This window comes from Melopsittacus undulatus, chromosome 6 (assembly GCF_012275295.1).
Source record: "Melopsittacus undulatus isolate bMelUnd1 chromosome 6, bMelUnd1.mat.Z, whole genome shotgun sequence".
NCBI lineage: Eukaryota > Metazoa > Chordata > Aves > Psittaciformes > Psittaculidae > Melopsittacus > Melopsittacus undulatus.
In genome coordinates, this window is record NC_047532.1 from 57658201 (window position 1) to 57680145 (window position 21945).

Here is a 21945-nt window from a genome sequence, read left to right on the forward strand (position 1 = left end):
AGTAGAGAGTACCTCACAGATGAATAGTTAATTCAGATTGCACCATTGTGTTCTGATTTGCTCTTTCCATTATTGATGCTCACAATCTGCTTGTTGAGTTTATGCTAACAGCTGTGTTAAGCAGGCCTAGGTCATGCTAACTTCTACACCCTTGTGCAGGTCCTTGAATTTCTGTGCAGTCCAGATGATGACTCCCGCCATTCAGAGAGGCAGCAGGTAATAGCCTTCAAGGAAATGTTTCTTTAAGCACCAAGTATGACCAGACTGTAGAGCAGAGTTTGGCCTCCCTGGGAATGGATGTTGGCTGAAATTCATATGCCAAAGCAGACACCTAGCATAGGAATGGTGGCCAGCATGGATGAATTGGATAGTGCTGTATACACAGCAGAAGTGAAGGAGTATCCTACCCCAGCATTGCCTGCTGGACAAGTAAGAACAGAGGAAAAAAAAATCCTGGAAAACTTATGACCTTCCTATCTAATGGACAGACAATTACAAAAGGTCTGTGAAATAAGCTCTGTGTTAATACAAAGCTTAATGGAACAGGAGCAGTTTGATGACAGCTGCTAGAGCAATACAAATAACTGGTCTTCAATATCTGCAGGTCCTTTTAGAACTACTCCAGGCAGGAGGGATTGTACAGTTTGAAGAGAGCCGTCTTATCCAAATGGCAGAAAAAGCTGAATTGTAAGTTGCTGTGTACAATATATATATGTTGCCTTTACATCTTGTGTATGAGATTTAAAACTCCTCCAAATCTTTTTCCTCCACATTTCTTGTTCCTGCTTTGCAGCTGTGTTTGGGATGATTTTCTCTGTGCATTCACATATGCTTCATCTAATATGTTTATATTTAGTCCCAGTCTTTCTGCCTTATCTCTACTGGGTGTTCTTACAGAAGGCATTGTTAAGATAAGAGGGGGTAGAGCTGTGGAAACCCTTCAACATGAAGCTCCGTGGGGCTTGATGAGTTTTGGCACTTCATATACAAGACCCCAGGCTTTGTTCAAAGGTATAGTTGTATATTTGAATACCACTGACAGATGGAGATGACTCATTGGGGTGAGACCCACAGGTGGATTTAAAAGCATGAAGGGGTCCGGAGCCACCCCCATGGTACTTATTTTAGAATTGAGTAGGAGAGACAAACACAATGTCTGGAAAGGCTTAAAATTTCCACCATCTCCTTTAGATGCTTTACACTCCTAGAAAGAGTCTCTTATGCCTTAGCAGAGTCAGCCAGTGAGAGCATCTTCAACCAAGTCTTGAATTTGGGTATTATGTGAATTAATCCGCCATACTACAAAGGGTGAGAAGGCTAGAGATCCAGTGGTGGGGATTACCATGGCTGTTTTCCTGTGTGCCCTAGGAGTTACTCAGTCAAATTCATCAGACTCAAGAAATGCATTTTTTTTCCTTCTTGCTTCAAGACCACCAGCTAGCCTCTTCCATCAGAGCTGAAAGACCTATAGTGTAATGTTCACTTGTTCTGTCTGAACTGCATCCTTTTTTATCTGAAGTCTCAAAATACTTAAGATGCTTATTAAAATTTGATAGTAGGGAACTGTGTCATCACACATTATTGAGTCATGTTCAGTGTATGTCTTCAAACTAGTCTTGTGTATTGGCCTAGCTTAGTCGAGTGTTTTATGGAAATAAAAGATGATCTGTGAACAGCAGAACCTGTGAAATGTGATTTCTTCAAAGACTTTTGTCCTCTGTCCCTTACCTTTGTAACTCCAGTTTTTGTTGCTCTGTATGATAATTTTTCTGAAAGAGGGAGATTGATAGGCTGATTAGTCTGCAGCTGATACCAGATGGTACATGTAAACTGGAGCCACCCAATCTGTGTACTGAAAACCTTGATGCAAGATACTTCCAGATGCTTTTTGTAAAACATGCTGTATTTTCTGAGTGCTGCCAGACTGTGCTGGATCTGAGCTACCTGCCTCTATGCTGATGACTCAGCTGAGTGTGTCTTTCCTAATGTAGAAAGTATTTTTCATTTTAGCTATCAGATTTGCGAGTTCATGTATGAACAAGAGCTTCGCTATGACAAAATAATTGACTGTTACCTGCGTGATCCAGTGAGAAAAGTGAGTAAATCTGGTTCTTCTGCCCTTTCTTCTTCACAGCAGAGCAGCCTGCCCTGCTGTCCAGAGCATAAATGGGCACAACAGCTCTGCTCTTTTGTAGTACTTCTCTGTCTTAGTAACTGTCCTCCTTTACAGCTGAGTATTCTTAGTTACAGTTAAGGCTTTTTCTGTTCATGCATGTGTTGGAGAAGAGATGATTTTCTCTTTAAAGCTTTGGAGGTTTCCTTTCTTTTTATATTTAAGTAATGCTAATACATAAAACTTGAGTTCAGGATGGCATTGATTGCAGATGTTGCTAACTACAATACTACTTTGCTTCTGCCACCATAATTCTCTTTTCTCCCCTTGTACAGACTTTCTCTGCCCTTAATTTGCAATTTGCAGTCCTCTTTGCAATTACCTTCTGCATGTGCACAAGTTGCATATCTGCCACAGTTTTTGAGGTATTCTCTTTCCTACCACCAACAGAAGCTGGCAAATGGGATCTTAACCAAGTCCTTGTAAAGCCACTATGCTGAAAGTTATGTGAGTGACTGAGTCAGAATATATATGTTGTGATAGCGAAATGGTCAAAAAATCTGGCACAAGAGAGCATTGGAGCTGTGGACAGTGCAGGAGAACCTGGGAGAGAGGCTGGTGTTGAAGAGGAATTCAGGAATATGCTGTGAAAACTGACTTACCCTCTGATGGAGCATACTTTTCTCTGGCTATGCTCCTAGCTAAAGAGTGATGTCCTGTCTTTTTCCCTTGTGAGCAAGAGGGGGACATTTTTAATAGTGGAAGAACAATTCTCTTTGACCTCAATGCTTAACATGTTTAGCATCAGTTCTGTTTCTCTTGCCTTTTTTTTACCCTGGCAGTTCCTCAAAAACTATTTAGAGACATATAATCTTGCTTGGAGATAATTTATGCTAACTTGCTAAGAGAGGACTAGCCCTGGGGTCACCTAAGACTTTCATAACAAAATCTAATGTGGTTAGTGGTGCTGCAGAACATACTATGCCAACTATGCTTTTATGCCTTACAGGAAGAAGTTTTCAACTATATTCACAACATCCTGTCCATGCCTGGCTACAGCGTTGAAGAAAAGCAGTCGGTGTGGCAGAAAGCTTTGGAACATATAGAGGTACAGTGTATCCTTAACCTGTGGTACTTAAGATACTGAAATTCCTGTTTTATCTGCCTATTGCTGTTCTGACAGTGAAAGTGTAACAATGTTGAATCATGACTATTTAGAAAGCTGTCACTTTAAGGTTCAGTAGTCTCATAGATTAATATAAATGCATCTCTCAGATTTAGTATGGCTTCCTTGGTTTCCTGCTCTTTTGATAATAGGACCTTATCAGGGGATAATGGCTAGTGAGTGTTGTATAGCAGGGAAGGGATGCATTAGCAAGTCTTTAAGAGACTGCGCATGCAGCAGCAGCAAGGGCAGGACATTGACATCGTTGACCTCATGGTCTGTGGTATGCAGTTCCTTATGTTACAATGATAATAGCATTCAACCTTGGTACCCTGGCACTTCTAACCTGTTTGAAGACATGACTTCTACTGTAAGACACACACTCTTGCTAGACTTCTTTAGCTAGTAATTTTCCCCATGTCTTTAAGCTGTTGTTGCTTCAGGGAATGGAGATGTGTCTGAAACAATTGTCCAGTCAGTAGACATGGAGAATTCATAATATCTCTAGTTCCTATAAAGTGGTGTCATTCCCCTGAAGGCTTATGTGGAAATAAGCCAGGAACCTCTGTCTATAAAACAATCAGTCATGCACTTGCTCAGCTACTTAGCAGAAAAGGGCCACAGAAGTCTGTATCCTGTGAGGTGAACAAAGAAAGTACTGGGTACGTTTGGAAGATACAGAATACTTTTGATCTCTGCCAGCATCTGCAACTGGTGCGTGTCTAATGAGGAAAATGGGCCAAGAGGGAAAATGATTAAAAAACGATAAAGGAATTCTGTGAATCCAGCTGTATGACGTGCAGTTCACTGAGCTCACACCGACTCTTCAGATGCACTTTCAGAGCCTGTGGGAATTGTTGGCATGATGGTTGTGCTGTGGCTGAACTGGCCTGGCTTGTTACTACCTAATCAGAGCAACTGTGGTTCCATGCTGGGCATTCCAAGTTGAGCATACTCTGTCTGCTTTGCTGCTTCCTGTGTCTACTTTGTTGTCCTACTGCATCTTTTGTCTCGTATTGGTGTATACAACCCAAATTGTTTGGCATTATGAATGAGTCAGCCTCCCTCTGTAAGCTTTATTTTGTGTCTGTCAAATCACAGGTAGGTCTTCTTGCTCTTCAGCCTGAGGCCTTTACAATTGCTGTTCCATGTTTGGGTGTCTTAGGACAAATCAAAAATGTCCTGGGTTGCCCTTTCCAGTGTTTCTCATTGTGTTCTACCAGTTTTGGTAAACTTCTGGTAAGCTAAGACTTCAGCTTTTCATATTGAGTTGTTTGTTTTCTCTGTCTGGAGCTACTTCTGATTATTATGCAGTGTCAGAAGTGCCCAGTGCCTAGCTTATCAGAGCTGGTACTTTTCTGAAGTCACCATCTTTAAAAACAGGGTTTCCTGCACTGTTCCATCAACCATTTTGATAACATCCAGGTGCTTTCACCTATGCTTTTTGCAGTTTCCTCCAAAAAGCTGCTGGGCAGATAATCTGTTCTGTTGGTCACCTTTCTTGGGTGCTGTCACTAAGATCAACTCCCACTTTACTTTTGGCATCTTCTGTTTCCCAGGATTGGTGAATAGTATATACAATTTCATGTGGTTTAGCAGCTTGTTGGCTGCTATGGGCTTTTGTTATTTTCCATTTTATTAATCCTGCTCTCAGACATTCAGAAGACTTAAAATAATAAATAAGATTTTATTAAGGCGGTGCTGTGATTTCAGGTCTTGGAACAACTGACCTTTTGTCTGCTGAGGTATGAAAGCAGCAAACCGAACTCTTTAGTTGAAACTAGCAGTGTCTAGAGAGGCTTCCCTGGTGACTGTATGACAGAAAGTGGGGTTTGTGATGAGTGCCACTCCTTTTCTCTGTCAACCTGCATAGTTGTTGTCCTTTGATGTTTATCTTGAAAATAAAGTCTAAGGCTTCTCTTCAATCATAGTGCTGTTTGTGGTGGTCACTTTCTGTCCTCAGACCTACATGCCTTGTGTCAGTTCTGTCTCCTTTAAGGGCTGTCTGCCTCAGTACCACCATGTTTGCAAGTTGTCCAGACCTGGGAGAGGATGAAAACCCAAGCCCCAGGCAGGCTGTGAAGGTCACAGTGATTCAAGAGCTGCAGTCACTTACAGGAAGGCTGGGTCATCTCCATCCAGCCAGTCAGTCCTATCTTCAGCAGTCCAGCCTCCCAGGGAGGGTTTATCCAGAATGAGATAGGGCAGTCACATTAGGGCAGTCACACTACATCCTTTCTGCATTCCTCTGAACTGATGTGGATAAGATCTTCTGGGTCCTTTGCCTTGGCTTGCAAGCTGAAAGTCGTGCTTCTGAGTGCTGGGGAAGCAGCTAAGAGCTGTGGTGGCTCAGGCAGTAAAGCTGTGGGGTCAGACACCACAGAGCTGTTTAACATACAATACAGTAGACAAATTTTGGTTTGGAAACCTCACCAAAAGCATTTTCTATGATAGGTCTTCCTTAAAGAGCTTGTGGAGTAGTCACACTCTTCCTTGTTGCTTGCTTTCTTCCCTTCACCCTGGTTTCTTCCTAACATTGGCTGAATTTGGTGGCTACTATAGCTGTCTGGAGACCAAGCTAGTGCTAAGTAACTTTTTCAGATTTTTTTTTTTTTTAAATTCCAGATGTATGCTTCTTTCTTTACCACTGTAACAGTTGGCTTTGTTTAGTAAAGCAATGTTTTCCCCTCTGTAGGTGTAAGCAGGGGCTTTTGGAAATGGTTACAAGGTAGCCAATGTTGGTTTGAAGTAGTTGCTTCTCATGTATTTGGAAATACGGATGCGTTTGGAAGCATTATGAGCAAAAATTGCATGTTCTGGGTTTTGTAAACACGTATGTTATGAAGGCTCTTAGAGCGTGCCAGGAGGCAAACCCACAGGCATCTAAAATATTGTTGTTTTTCCTTTTGTAACAATAAAGAAATTGTTTAGTGGTTTGTTTTTTTTCCTCACATCTGGACAGGTATCAATTACAGTTAACAGTTACAGGAAACATGCTTATAAACTTCTGGTTCTGTTCAGTTCAAGCCAGCTAAACACTGTTTCCATTTGATGGCAAAATGCCTTAGGGTCAACTGAGGGCTCTGTTTCCTCTCTACTGCTGGCTCCTAGTTGACACTAGGAATGTTTTATTGGCAGGGGTGAAAGGCAGGTGTCAGATAATCTGGTGAATAATTTCCTTGCCTGAGGACTAAGATGTGGTCTCATTGGTGTGAAGAGCTTTGCATTCTTACAAGGCCATTCAGGTAGTGAAATCATGACTTTCAAAAATGCCTTTAAAAACCACCCTTCCTTCTATGTTTTGTTTTGTTTTTCAAAATCAATTTTTGTGTTATGGTACTCATAATTTTATAGCTTTAATCTAGGCAAAGATGTGGTTACAATATGAATGGACTCTGCGATACTGCGTAATTACACTGCCTATGAAATTAAAAGCAATTATTTTTGTTGTGATTCTCTCTCCGAAGGAATTACTGTTGCTGAGCCCATGTAAAGCAGCTGATTTGGTAGCCATTCACTTCAGTGAGCAGATTGAGAGCATCATTACAAACCTTCAGGTAAAGTTTCCAACTTCACTGATACTGGTGCTTCTTCACAGTGGGGATGCCATTCTGGAAGGAAATGATTGCTAAGAGTAATAGTAAGTTGTTGCTATGTCATAAACAGAAGAAGAATAGCTGGATAACTACTCAGCTGCAGGAATTGCTAAATTTAGATTATTTGGCCTGTTTGTAGAGTTCTGGCCATAAAAAATGTATGACCTCTGGGTTTCAGGTTGCATCACTCAATGATGCAGTTGTCAGCAAACATATCCTCTGAGTATTTACACAAAACATATGCCTAAACCAACTTGTTCAGCAGGCACCAGCTGTGAACAGTATCTTCTTCTATGTGTATAGTTCAGGAATCACTGGTTTATAGCACATTACTGAAAATAGTAATACTCTGTCTCCTCATGTTTTACAGGACCAGTTCTTACTCTTCCAGTTTCTGAGGAGTCTCCTTGATCCAAGGTATGTAGGAAAATCGGACCACTTTCAAACTACAGCGTGAAAACCTGGGTTAAAATAAATTCTGTTGTAATGATGTATCAGTAGACAGCCTACAGCCAAGATAAGAGCTTAGAAAAGGTGACTTGTTCTTCTAACTGCCCCAAGTCAAGTAGGGTAGCCCAAAAATAACAGTGTTCTGGGGAGTAACCTTTATAGCCCTTGCTGGCTTCCTAACTGGGGGTGGTGTGGGTTCCAGTACATGCGATGTGACACGTCCCCCACACTGGTGGGAGTTTGGGCATTACTGTAACAGATTCTTTGGGAAGGCTGTGAAATAGTTACTCTGACTGAAACTGCCATTTATTTTCTCAGAAACGGCAGTTTCTGTTCTCAACCCACCTATTTGATTACTTGACCAAGGGACCCAATTTTAACATAAATAGAAAAGCATTTTGGTCTATTGGCATTTTTCATTTCTGTCTTATTTCAGACTTGCTGCTATATTTCAGTACAAACTTCTCTTTCACTATATGTTTGTTCCATCTGCTCCTGTTCTTTTCCCTATTTCAGCACTGAGTGTTCTCTTTCTGTTGAATCAATTTCAGATGCTACAAGACCTTGATTTTATTTGTGTATTTTGTAAGACATTTATATCTGCACAGCTCCAATTGCTTTCAAGCAATTGTTAATGCAGTTGAAGGAGAGGTCTTGTTTTGTCAGTTAGCTACAAATTAATTGTGCTTTTATGAGGAAGATTCATAGCAGGAAAAGGTAATACTATCTAAATTCAAATGTCTATGTTTCAGTTCTTGTTGAAATGAAATAAGAAAGGTGCTTTGCAAGCTAGAACCTGTAATTAACCACTTTTGGTATTTTGCCGGGATGTAAATTAAAAAAAAAGGACACATTATTTTGTTATTTCTTGAATTTCACACCCATGTTTGTATGGAAGGTGTTAACTTCCATACCTATTTTCTTACAAGTCAAAATAAAATCTGAATTTTGCCAAGTAAATATTTTGGTTGGGTTTTATAGAAGAGAAATGAGATGATTTTAATAATGGAATAATTTTTAAAATTTGAATAGTTAAGCAGAAATGATCCCTTAACTGCATGTAAAGTAGGACTTTGTTTATGCTATGATACCACTTGCAGCAAGTGAGACCCAGTGAAGGTAGTAATTAACCTGGATTTTAATCTTATGCATGAAGTGGATTCCATAATATCTGAGCAATAAATGTATCTAATTTAACTCTACCACAATTAGAGCTAAATATAGCCATTTCTCCTGTAGTTGTTTGCTAATCAAAAGCAGCACATGCACGTTCAAACTAGCAATAGGAAGCAGTTTTCTGTATCTGATCTTTTGAAAGATCTCCGCTTTTCCTCCCAGGACTGATGTTCAGTAAGGTGCATGAGACCACATGTCTTGGCTTGTTGTGCCATATGTGTCTTAGGAAAGTTCCTTTTTCCCTCTGAGTTCCAAAATCAACTAATTCTCTGCACTGTAGTAAGATATGGTAAGACCAGGCTGGATGGGGCTTTGAGCAACCTTGTCTAGTGAAAGGTGTCCCTGCCCATGGCAGAGGGGTTAGAACTAGATGAGCTTTAAAGTCCCTTCCAACCCAAACCATTCTGTGATTCTGTGTTCAGCACTGCAAGTAGTGGAAGTAGACCACGTACTGACTGGGTTGTAGATGTCAGAATACTCAATAAGCAACAGATAAGTTGGGCAGTAGTACAGAAAAATGAACAAAATACGACTAAATATTTTGGATTCACATGTGTCAGTGACTGACCATAGATCAGAAGGTCTGGAAGCCCAAAGTTTAACCTATTGTTATTAAACTATGTTGCTAATAAGTGTTTTGTAGAGATGCTACACTGCTGGAGGGTTGTGGGCTTTTTATAACACTTGAGGTTCTGTGGTCTGTTTTCAGTGCTTTGAGGTTGTCTGCTTCTAAAACCTATTGAAATGAGCTGAACTGTATCCTTGGAGAGATATGGAAGGAGGGAGAAATCTTGCTATGCATGACCTAATCTGCACATAAACATATAGTTTTTAGTATATCTATGCATAAAACAGTGATGAGGTTCTTCTGAAAACATCTGTCTCTCAAGTCAATTGAAGTGCTTATATGGGTTTTTTGAACAAAATTGTTAGAGCAGTAAATGAGCTTTTAATGTCTCAACCACAAATGATTGATTGGTTGATCATATGTGGACAAGACTCATCATCCTAGTGTAACTGTTCTGGTTGGTGGAATTGCATTAGGGATTAATTTGGCCCATTTAATTTAGCTAGAGATTTATTTTAAAGGAGGGGGAAGGAAGGAAGCAGGGTTAACAGGAATTGCCTGAGAGAATTAAAACCAAATGCCCTTATGTTTGTATCTTACAAGCAACCACAGAACATGGAGAATGTGGTATTGCTTAGCTCATTATTCACAGTTTTTGCTATATTTCCATTTTAAACTCTTTACATTTTTTAACTCTAAAAACCCAACACAGTGAAGCATATCTGTTTGCAGTATGTGGTTGTGTATTTTACCAACAATATTAGCTTCCTTAGCAGCACAGTGTTCTGGGTCTATAAGTATACTAACAGATAACAAGACTTTTATTTTCTGTTATGATGGCTGTTCTCACTGACCAGCTCACCATGACACTTGCAAGGGTCCCTTGTGCTAGGTTTTGTGAGAAACCAGTGGTTATCTCTTCCTTTTAGGAAAGAGCATATAGATTCTGGCAGGGGAGATGGTTGGCATGGTTATGTTGAAGATGACCATAGTCACATTGCAGGACCTGTAAGTCTCAAGACTGTTGCTTAGTTTTTAACAGTATGAATGTCCAGGTTTCTTTCCATTCTCTCTCCTCTTTATTTCTTGAGTGAAATGATTAAGGAAAAGATCAGTTTGCTCATCAAGTCATGAATAATAGGTGCCAGAAGAATTTAGGTGAGTTCTTTGCACCCCTTTCCAGTAGAATTTCTGAAGATGTGTCTGTGCTGATATCTTTCTTCAAAGAGGTCTTTGATTGTCTAATTTATACTGAAGCATCAATAGAATGTGCTGTGAACAACTGAAATATCTACTAACAGACATCCAGCACGAGTAACTAGTGGAAAAGAGTAATTTTTCTCTTAAAAACAGATTTTTTTGCATCTGTGTTGGGGGAAAAAGACAACACATGATTGAATAAGAAATTATTCTTTCCAGCCAAATTTCTGAGCTAGAATTTGACTTCAGTCTCCTGTGGCTTTTTTATTACAGAGAAGGTATTAACCAAGAACTGATACACTTACCACCGAGCATCACTGAGCAGTTCATTGAGCTGTTGTGTAAGTACAGCCCAGGCCAAGTTTTGGAGACACTTAAAGTTCTGGAACACTGCAGATTGGAAGAAACCATCCAGGTAGGAAAGACAAGTATAACGACAGGGGATAGGGGAAGCATTCATATAAACTGTTTTACAGTTGAATCATAGAACTGTAAAAGTACTTTAGCCTGCTTTGTGGCTTAGCTCCTGGATACTCTTCCAATCCATTTCTAATGCTGTTTGTTCCCTCGAGCTGCTAAACTGCTCTCCTGCAGCATGGTTAGCTATAATTAATGTACTGATTCTGAGTTTAGTCTTAGGCCAATAAGCAAAAGGCCATTAGTGCTCTGAAGCTACTAAGTAACTGCAGAATATAAGCTGGCTGTGTTAATGTTGGTTGATATATTGAAGGTATGAAATCATGGGCCTGGGGTTTTTGGAAAGTGACAGTACCAAAATCTGATTAGCACTGGGAGAGCAGCCATTTCTTTCCTTTATGAAAATCTTGACGATAATCTGTCCTTGATCTTGATTTACAGATTTTTATTTAAAGATTTTAATGCTGATGGTAGCAATAGTGCAAGTTGAGAAATAAACCCAGCAGAGCCCATAGTGATGGGAAATAGGCATGCTACTCTGGCTGGGTAAGGTGCCTGTGAACACATGGGAAGACAATCCTTTCTGGCCATCTGGTCATCACTGTCTTGTGGAGTAAACAAACACTGGCAGGCTTCCCAAGATAAACATTTACCTTTTTGTGGTTTTTATTTTCCCCTTTTAACTCAGATAACCCAGAAACATCAGCTCCATGAAGCTTCTTCATATTTACTGGAGAAGAAAGGAGATATCCATGGTGCCTTTTTGGTTATGCTTGAGGTACAGTACACTGAAATCCTGAACATGGCACTCTTGACATACCAGCATGACATGACAGGCCAGCAGCATGATGGTTTGATGTTGTCATTGCTTCTTAATTTATTTCCCACTGGAATCCATGGAAGCATTTGCCTTTTGTCAAATAACAATATGTGGAGTTGTCTGCAGACTCAGCAGAACAGTATCGTTTTCTGGCATATCTTCAAACATCTAGGACATAACATATGCTGAAATTTGGTAATCAAAAAGTCATCTTTCAGCTCCTGTTTTCCTTTCCATATTTGTAAAGACATTTATGCTATGTTTAGTTATACTGAGGAAGAAAGTGAAGGTGAGCCTTTGTAACCATATCTTGTAAATATGCTTTCTGTCAAGATTCTGCAAGTTTACTGTTCCGAGTTCTCTCTTTTGTTTCAGCGATTGCAGAGCAAGTTGCTGGTGCTTACACAAGATGATGAAAGTAAGAGTTATCAAGTTAAATTCCATTTTCTCTTAGAAAGAGATAAATACAAAAATGTAACATGCATATGTCTGACACCTGGCGTAATGAGATCCTGGCTCAGGTGTCTACTTATTGCAGTCACATTTGTTTAAATTTATATACACATGGCTGTGGTAGTTATTCTGATGCCACTTTTTATGCTTGCTCTGATCTTGCTGGAGATCTAGAACAAGCTGTGATGGATGGGGTTTTTTGTGTGTGTGTGGTCAGCTGCCTTCTTAGCTTTTTTGATTGTGACTGGTACTCTTACTGGCTTACCAAACATATTTCCTAGGTTGGAATCCATTCAAACTCATTAGTGAGTTCTAGCAGGCATTATATATGAACAGTGATGAGAGACATCTGGAAGTAGCTTTTCTTGAAACAATCTTCTCAGAGAAGTAACAATGTTCTGTTGATAGTAAGCATATGCACAGATGTGCTGTTCACTAGCCCACGGACTCATGGACACTTAAATGTAGTTTCCATATATGTTGTTGGTATCCTAAACCACAGCTAAGATCTTCCTTGTTTGATTACATGAAATGTTTTATATGCAAATTTATTGTGTTACTCAGGAAAGTGCTAAAAGTCAGGACCTGTCTTTATAATTTAGTTGATCAGTGTAGTGAACAGACTTTAGATAAACAGCATGATTTTATTTTGCAGAGTGATTGGGAATTAACATATTTAACAGCATTTATAATTGCAATTTCTTTTTCCCCCAACACCTTAGGCTCAGCTGAACTCACCTTGCTAGAAAACATTGAAGATACCTTAATGAAAACAATTGCCCTTTGCCAGAGAAATTCACACAATTTAGACCAGCAACAGCGAGAGGTAAGGTAATAAAAAAAATGCATCACTAAAATCAATAAAGTCCTCTGCATCTCCTGAACCTTTTTCTTCACATACTTATTTCTTTCCCTATCTATGGGATACTGGTGTATCTCAAGCAGTCATTGTTTTCCTCTGCCTTGTGGTGTTCTTGCAGTGCTGGAGATTTTAGACCCACAAGAGAGAAATGCTCATTTGTAAGAGTGAAGCACAAAATAAAGTGCATGTCAGCAGTGAACACTGATGACACACAGATGAGACAACATCCTTTCCCCTTTTTAGCTCTAGTCGAAATTCTGGCTTGAATGGCAATCAGACACTAAGGAAGGCATAATAAGCTTTGAGTCAACTTTATGGTGGCACAAGGCTGATCCTGCTGTCACCATGACTGCGGAGTATTGCTCTTTCAAATATGTTCAAAAATACTGAACGTAATGTCAGCCTGCTCTTTGAGGGGTGGAGACAGTAGAGCTTGCTTGAGCTCCTGCAGAGAGAACTAGGTTTGCCTGTTTCCTTGTACTGTGGTTGCATTTCCATTTTGCCAACGTTAGTGACAGAAGGCAGTGACTCCTAAGATTATGCATAACTTACGCAGCTGAACTCAAAACTGAGAATATTGTTACTGGGTCTGAAGAGGTGGCATGTTTGCAAATCAAGGATTCTGTCCTGTTTATGAGGTGACCCACTCAGTTTCTTTTAAAGTATTTTATTGTGAAACAGATAGCTGCTGTGTTTTACCAAAGAGGTGTCTGTGTGCACACCCAGCATCCTTATAGCTCACCTGCCGAATTGGGTAGATTTGAGTTAGAATTTGCTCTCACTCTGGATCCTATTTCACCTGCTGGAATTGACTTGTTAATAAGATTTGACTCTGGCCACCATATGAAGGACCAGCTTCTCCAGTACAAGGTTATGTGAGTTTTTACAACTCCTGTATACTGCCTGCAGAATTTAGATACCCCTTTCCAGCTGGGATCCCTTTACTGTGCTTCCTCATCTGTAAGCAGTGTCTACAGCAGAGAGTTTGCATCTCATATGGAGAAGTAGGTGGGAACTGAATGAAGTAAAAGATTGTTGTCACAGTTCCAGTAAGAAACAGATGAGAATGGAGAAGAGGGAGCAACAGGAGTCAAAGGGCTTCTGTGCTTAGGCCCCCATCAAACACTATCTTGGTCTAAGATGAGCAGTCTAGACTGAATGCAGATACCAAAGTGCCTTGCTCTGAGGTTATGTTAACATGCTTCAGTTCTTTTCCATTTCAATCATGGGCAATGTAGTTGTGTTCTTCAGAATGTGTAACTGAGTCTTTGGAAATAGATTGGACATTGCTCACAGTTCATTTTTAGTACTGCTGTGTTCTTAATGTTTTTTTCCTTGCACTCAATTATTTCAGGCCCTCTGGTTTCCCCTGCTAGAGGCTATGATGTCCCCACAGAAATTGTCTGGTTCTTCACAGTGTCGTTATTCCGAATGTAAGTACTTTGGCTTTTGTGACCCCAAATATTAATGAAAATCTGTGTGCTGTCTGTCATCCTCTACTGACGGAATAGAAGAAAAGCAGATTTGTTACTCAGTTCTTTAACTTTCTGGTTTTGCAGTATATCCCAACTGCAGTGGCTGTAGGGCTGAGCTCAGGCTGGGTGTTTGTTAGGCTGCAGCTGGCTGTCAGGTACTTCTTATTTGGTTTGTTTTGGGTTTTTGAGTGAAGAAGGGACCCTACCATAAACTTCTCTAAGTAAGTTGCTTCCACTCAAGATGGTCTCTTTGAAAAAGCCAAGGTGCACAGCACATACAAAGGCTTTCTAGGTTTTAAGTAGGTTACAGTCTACACTTTATGAGCTTCTAACTTAATAAACTGTCATCTTCCATGCCTAGCCTTTTTGTATGCCTGTCCCTGTACTTGTCTATTGTATATAAAATCAGTGAAACTGGAATACACTGGCTAAACTCTCTGCTCCAGTTCTAGTGCCCTAAATCTGTTGTGGGTGTCAGCAGCACACCTTGAAAAGCCTTCTTTTGTAGAAGGCTTTAGACTAGTTAAAAACAAGCTTAGATAGTGTGGTCTTGACCCAGAATAATGTCTTTTGGTCCGTTCCAGCATTATGCTTCCTAGTGACTGTAGTTGTTTGTGATTAAGGATCACAGCATATTACAAGGAAGTGTTGTGGTTATCTTGCTATCTGTCTTCCTTGCATCATTATTACCTTGCAGTGATGGTTAGTTATATCTGGACCCCTGGGGATAGTCTTGCAGAGATCAGTAATCCCCCCAAAAAGCACTTCTTTTCCCTCATCTCATCTTTTCCACTAAGTTCAGAATGTCCCCTAGATTATCCATTTTGGGGAGCTAATGCCTGCAGAAAAGTAATCATCTGAAGTGACTGAGAAATGATGAGGGGATAATACACTTGGATCCTGCATAATTATTTTGTTTCTATTCCTAATGTGTATACTTCTCAAGCTGCTCTAATTAGCTAATTATCCCCACAAAGAAGCTGAATTGCTGGGTCCATGCATATCTGAGTATTGGCTCTTACTTTGGGGTATTTTGGGATTCTAAGAACAAGTTTCACGCAAAGATCAATTCTAGGAAGTTTTAGAGTCTGTGGGGCTATAACATGGCCAAGGAATCCAAATTGGGGTTTGTTAGCAGTAGGAAAAGTGGATGGCAGTGCTGCAAAGTCAGTCTCAAAATGTTTACTGTAGGTGGGGTGTGGGACGGGAATGGAGAGTCACTGTGATATTGAAACCTTGTAATTACACTTTCTGATACAGAAAGCTGTGTGTGCTTAGTGCAAAACATGCAGAAATAAAAAGATGAAAGTTGTTTTCAAATGAGAAAACATGAACTGAAATGAAACTCTCTTAATCTGTAAGATAGATCTGTCTTTACTCCTTGAATCCTAATGAACTGCTGGTGGCTTTTATGTGTGGTATTTCAGCTTTGAAGAGTTTGACAATGCAAGTGCTGAACAACATGGCTGCATTTATCGCTCTTCCTTCAATTCTGCAGAGGATTCTACAGGTGAGTTTGTGAAGAGTTTTACCAAGATGTGCCACTCAGTTCTTGGGAAGAGCAAAATCCAGGTCACTAAAGATCAGATTAGCTACTTGTCTACTTCAGAGTATTTCAGTGAAAGTTGGTGAGATATAAGTTGGAAAAGCTGATAGAAAGACCTGGGAGATTGATGCTTTAAGGAGACTTGAGGGAGCACACAAACCTGTGAGCAGTTAACTGAGGTAATCTGCAAACCAAATAAAATATTATCTCATATGTTGCAATTACTTTAAACTGAAACTCGGCAGTTTTAGGGACAAAGCTACTATGAATTTCTCAGAATTTGGAACAAAATTTGTTGCAAGTTATTTAGCTAAGGCTCTGGGATGGAGAGTTTTGAGGCAAAGTTTATAGGCTTTGGAGAAAGAAATCATAACCACGCCATTTTGATTGACAGTGCAATACATTATTTTAGAGATGTTTGTCAGCAGCAAACATTTTATAGAAGAGCTGATTTCAAAATGGAATCTTGGGTTGAGTGATCACAAGCAGATTTGATTTGTTAATTTGCAAAATAGACAAAAGATGAGATGGGATTTAACAGCAAACCTTGAGAAATGCAGGAAACAAATTAGAAAAGTTGTCTGCATTGCAGAATAGAATGATTGAAAGGTTGAGAAAGTGTTGAATGACTACAGGGTTTTATTACAGATGAGAAGAAAAAAATGTAGAAAAAGTCTTACAGGCTTCACAAGGTGAACACACACCTCTAACAACCTATTAGTTTGATCTTAATATTATGCACAACTTTGGATTTTGGAAAAAATCACAGTTAGAGACAGTGAAACATGTTCTAAAGGAATGAATAGAAAGCATGATCAAATGAAATGTGTTTTTTTTCAAAGGTAGAAAGTGTCGAGCAAACTTAATGGCTCTTGAATAACTTATTTCATCTAGTTTGAACCGGGGTGTTAGATGCAGTTTCCTATTGGGCTTTGTTTGATGTCTAATGTAGGCAGGATATTATACAGAAGCTGTGAATGAATAAGTGGGGAGGTTGACAGAAAGGCTTTCCTGGGTTATGTTGAGAATTACCAGAATGGGGTGAGGGGCAAAACAGAGACCACTGTGAAGATAACACATCTGAGAGGTATTACTGGCTGTTATAAAGTGGATTTTTGCCTCTTATTCTCACTTAGGCTTCCATAAATCATAGACCAGATAACTGCACATTTTGTTTTCCCTTGTTTGCAACCTAGGTTTGAAACACATGGCTGTAATCTGTTCGCCTGTTGGGCTAACTGAAAAATGGTGTATGATATTCTACAAACTTGTCATCCTCTTCATATTAGGGCATGGGGTATTCCACTGAGATCTTGTCTGTGCTGGGCTCTTATCAGTCTGCTGCCTTCAGTGCTTGACACTGTCCTCAGCTTTGCAACTGGGAACAGTGTCCTTTGTTACCAAGACACACCATTCATTTAACCCTTCATTCTTGTGCTTAAACCACACATTTCATAGAATCATAAAATCAACTAGATTAGAAAAGACCTTTAAGATCATCAAGTCCAACCATTACAACCCCAGGACTGCCAGGAGCACCACTGAACCATGTCACTAAGGGCTTCATCTACACAGTTTTTGAACCCTTCCAGGGAAGGTGACTCTACCCCTGCCCTGGGCAGCCTGTTCCAATACCTGATTACCCTCTCTTTGAAGAAATTTTTCCTAATATCCAGTCTAAACATCTCGTGGCATAGGTGTGATTTTTCTTTACATCAACCTTTATGTCTGTATTTCTGGGAATTCATTGCTCTTAGGTCATGTTAGATTGTGTGTTTGTAGCTGTGTTTTATTCAACTATTGCTTCAGGGCTTGCACTGGATGCCTGTAGGAGGCTTTCTTTGGGTTTTATTTTGATGCACAGCTTGGCCCTTAGAAGAATGTTGCTTTGAATTCAGTTGGGAAGATGATGTCGGAAGTGGTGATGACTACATCTTACTGTGAGGCCGTATCTTTTGAGTGCCTAGCTCGAATGTTCAGGGGTTCTGAACCTTTGCCATGCTTGGGATCAGGAGGGAAACTCCCCCCATGTTAGACATCTGGGAGCACTGGATTTTTGCCTCTTAAGTGTAGTGTGCCCTGTCGTCTTCTTCCTTGGATTATCTGGGAATGGCATTTAATTGCCCTGCTGGGAAGAATCACAACATGGCATGCATACATGGTGTTTTTCCAGAACACCCTGCATCCACAGCATTCTCAGCTAGAAAGATCTCTATTTGTGTGGTATTCCTTTTGCAGAGCTATGTAGTTGCTCACTGAAAAAGAGTAAAATTCTGAGCTCTGGTGCCAAACTGCTCTGTCTTGGCTCTGAGCAGTACAGAGGGCCTTGTTCAAAATGTTATTGATGTGCCGCTTTAACTGTGGCCTTAAGTAAAATTCTTAAACCTGCTCTTCTGGGCCCTAGAGACATGCAGCCTTGCCCAAGCCCTCAAAGTACTCCTGTGAAACTTGGAATTATAAGCAGTGCTTTTCTGAAAATGACCTCAGAAGCTGTTCCGAGAGGTCGAGTCTTGGTGGTAGAGCATAGATGCACTGGAGCTGCAGGCCTGGAAGGTAGAACAGCTGCCCAGGAATTAACTGGGGGATTTTTTCTAAGGTGGATGACATCAATGAACTGAGGTAGATTATCTTGCCTTTTCTGAAAAGGAATTAAGAGTATTCCAGTTTTAGCGGGCTGTTTTTCTTCCTCTTCTGTGCTTAATTCCTTACAGATTATACCTTATGCAAATGTTAACTTTGCAACCATAATACTTTGCGGAAGGGTACCTTGCACAGGGCTATGAGCAGACTCCTCAGCTCTCACAGAAAATAGGCAGGCTCCTCTCATCTGCCTGTTACAGTGTATTGATTCAGTTTGATAGAATTTGAAGTCATATGAAATAATAATTAATATAGTTATGTTGTTGCTCATCCTTAATAAAGTTGTAAAGTTGTAAATAAGAAATCTGAAATAACCTTATTAGGGGAGATCCTAAAGGAATCCTCTTGAGCATTAAGAAAAATTCCATGGCATTAAGGATGTGAATGCTGTCTGAGGAGGGCTGAAAGGTTGAGTGTTAATTCCCTTACAAAGCTGTAATCCTTCGTGAATGCTTTCTAAGTAGATGCAGCTGATGCCTCCTACAAAACGGAGAACTGGAGAAGCCAGAAACTTAAACTCCACCTGTAGGAATCCCAAAGTGGGGAAGGAAGAAAGGAATCTCTAAAAACTGTTTCAGACTGGAAGCAGTAAGATTCAGAAAGCTTTTGCTTGACTTTTTTCCCATCTCTGCTTAGGGCTCTGCCTCTATTTTTTTTTTCTTTCCAGTCCTGTAGGTCAATACTGGGATTAGTTTTGGATACAATAGTTGCTCTGTCCCCTTCCAGATGGGACAAGCTGCAAGTGAATGTGTTTTCTGAGTTCATAGCGCATTTATTAGCACAGTTCTTTAAGAGCTTTTGCAAAGAAAATGCTGTTTCCTGGACCTGGGAGAAAATTGGGATAAAGGAGACAGAACTGGCTGAAAGTGAATGAGCACCTCTGGCTTGCATCTGGATACCTGCCAGCTGTTCCTATCAGTGGACTTTTCCTGGGCAGTAAGTTTGGCTTTGGTTTAGCATGCTGAGCATTGCCATGTTCCCAGGGAAATACCAGCTTGGAAGCAGTAGCTGTGATCTGTTCATGGCTTGGTGCAACTGACTGTTACTAATGTGCCATCTCGTACAGTGTATTTGGAGCATGCATAAGTTCCAAAGGGCGACAGATTTTATAAGGTGAAATTAATGAAATATATTCCTCCATGAAAGTAATTGATCCAACAGGGTTCTTGTGAGGGTAAATTTTGTGGGGGCTGAAACCTGCAAATTGGAAGAAATCATTAAAACTGCGTGAACTGCACCACTTTCACCTGGTATAAGACTTTGCTAGGCTACATGCCTCCTCTTTAGAGAAAAGTCCATTCTTTTCCTACATGCCATTTTTTAAGTGATCATCTAGTGTGACTTGAGGAAAATGAGGAACTGAAAGTTGTTACTCGGACTCAAGGTTCCTCCTCTGCAAAGTGGTAGGCAGCTCTCCTCTCTTCTTCACATCTTCTCTTCCTCCTTTATCCAGGCACGAAACAAGTTGCTTTGGATGTGTCCACTTGCGGCCTAAGTTTGAGTATCTGTATGTAAATGGCTGCACCTGTACATTTTGTGAGTTACCTGCTTGAGTTTCCTTGGCCATATACTTGAGAGCTTTAGAAAAGTACCTGGTGGATGCAAAAATAACTTGCTCTATGTTGTGGAGCACGTACATGCTGTGCTGGATGTCCTGAGTTCCCTGTTGCCCTCCATAATTCATATGGTGACTCAGTGTAGTGTACTTTCTATGCTGTTGCTTTTAAATTATGCATTCAGAAAGAAAACTTGATGGTATTTGTGTCTGTACTGTTCACCTAGTTAAACAGTAGCCTCTGCAGTATATTGAGCTCTTTTATATATTCCAAAGCTAGAGCTGATTTTGACTCAAATGCTATTACTCAGTGCTGTTTTTATTTAGGCTTGAACGTTGGTGTTTCTGCCTGTCACATTTCTTCTGAAGACTGTTGTTCAAAAATCGCCTTACTTACTTTCTATTGCTGATTTGGTGATCTCTCTGGGTATCTTGAAGTGTAACTTCCATGCTGCTTTAGTCATATTTGTCAACTTGCTTTTGCATTCTTGATTCTCCTTCCTCTCCCTTGTTCTCAGGCCTAGCATGGAATAGCCTTGCTCCTACACTCACATTAATTTCATCTAGAGCTTGTTCATCTAACTTCTTCTGTTTCTGTTTCCATTGTGTCTCCATCACTTTTTTACTCTCTCGTTAGTTTCACATCTTGCCAGTCTATTTTTACCAATGTCTTGCCCATTTCATCAGTCAGCTTCTTGAAAGAAGGCTTCCCCCACTATCCTTCACTGCTTCCCAGCAGGGCAAAGTACTTTTTTTCCAGTCTAATTCAATGACTGTCTGTCAGCCTCAGGGATTTATGTGTTACACAAAGATGAATTCCCGTGATCCTCTTTTGAGGTGTTCCTGAAAAGGCTTGTTCTGATTATAGGCATGTGTGTTCCTCGCTGGTGCCAGTTTGGGGTGGGGAGGACCAATCTTTGCTTTTCTGCGCATCTGACTGTTGAGGCCACAGGGGCAGAGTGAAGTTGGGCTACACAATGTGGATCAATGCCACTGCAATACTCAGTGGCAGATCCTGCTACTAACCTGACACCTTTTCCATGCTGTTTATGTTAAGGACACAAAGATGGGCTGGATTCCAGCTTGTTAGCCAACAGCTTGCAGGGCATCTTCCTCAGTGAAACTGTTCTGTTTTCTAGTCCAATCATGCTGTTGCTGTAAAGACAAATAGGAGGAAGCTGTTTCTGGTACGTGCATACTGGAAATGGTACCACATTGCACATTGGCAGGGACTGGCACCTCTGCAACTGTATGGAGAGATCTTCAGGGTCAGTTCTGCTCAGGAGACCCTAGTGCTGGTGGCTGCTAGTGCTGGTGGACACTAGGAGGTGTTGGAAAACTCTCACTGTGCTGGTTGCTGGGCAGAGGTATTTTCTGGCATGGTCCAGTACACCCAAGAGCAGATGCCTGCTCTCTTGTTGTGCAATGGGGCCTGGCAGGAGGGGAGGACATTGCAGAAGTCTCTTCCCTCTTCCAGTGCTTTGCCCATGTGCCTGTTTGCAATGCCAACCTGGAGGGGGGGGGGAAATCAAAATGGTCATACCCTGTAATTCACCTGCTGCTTTTCATTTTTTTGTGCAGGATCCAGTTTATGGAAAAGGGAAACTTGGAGAAATTCAGGGACTTGTCCTGGGAATGCTGGACACTTTTAACTATGAACAAGTAAGCTGCATGCATTTTTGCTCTGTCCACTGCTGTGTACTGGGATTACTTTTAGCTGTCTAGCCTTCTACTCTGATAGATTTACCATTTCTCTCTCCAAAGGAAAGCAAATGAATGTGAAAGTGGCATGTTTGTGTGACTGGGGGAAGGGGAATAAGTTTGTATTGCTCACAAACAGATTGCAAGTGAAGGGGCTGACAAGTACATTATGAACACCCCGGTAGTTCAGTTTTCTGTTTAAAGTACT

At 40.6% G+C, this 21945-nt stretch overlaps 1 protein-coding gene across 2 annotated transcripts in view; it reads left to right on the forward strand.

Moving 5' to 3' along the window:
• VPS8 (VPS8 subunit of CORVET complex) overlaps positions 1-21945 on the forward strand; it is a 77285-nt gene that overhangs the window by 40281 nt on the left and 15059 nt on the right. For both annotated transcript variants that reach the window (XM_031043652.2, XM_005143064.2), the window contains 13 exons: positions 160-216; positions 605-687; positions 2011-2095; positions 3123-3221; positions 6746-6835; positions 7245-7291; positions 10542-10683; positions 11374-11463; positions 11881-11923; positions 12681-12784; positions 14175-14253; positions 15723-15805; positions 21618-21698. In XM_031043652.2, coding sequence (XP_030899512.2) covers positions 160-216; positions 605-687; positions 2011-2095; positions 3123-3221; positions 6746-6835; positions 7245-7291; positions 10542-10683; positions 11374-11463; positions 11881-11923; positions 12681-12784; positions 14175-14253; positions 15723-15805; positions 21618-21698 — 1083 coding nt within the window. The remainder of the gene's footprint in view (positions 1-159; positions 217-604; positions 688-2010; positions 2096-3122; positions 3222-6745; positions 6836-7244; positions 7292-10541; positions 10684-11373; positions 11464-11880; positions 11924-12680; positions 12785-14174; positions 14254-15722; positions 15806-21617; positions 21699-21945) is intronic.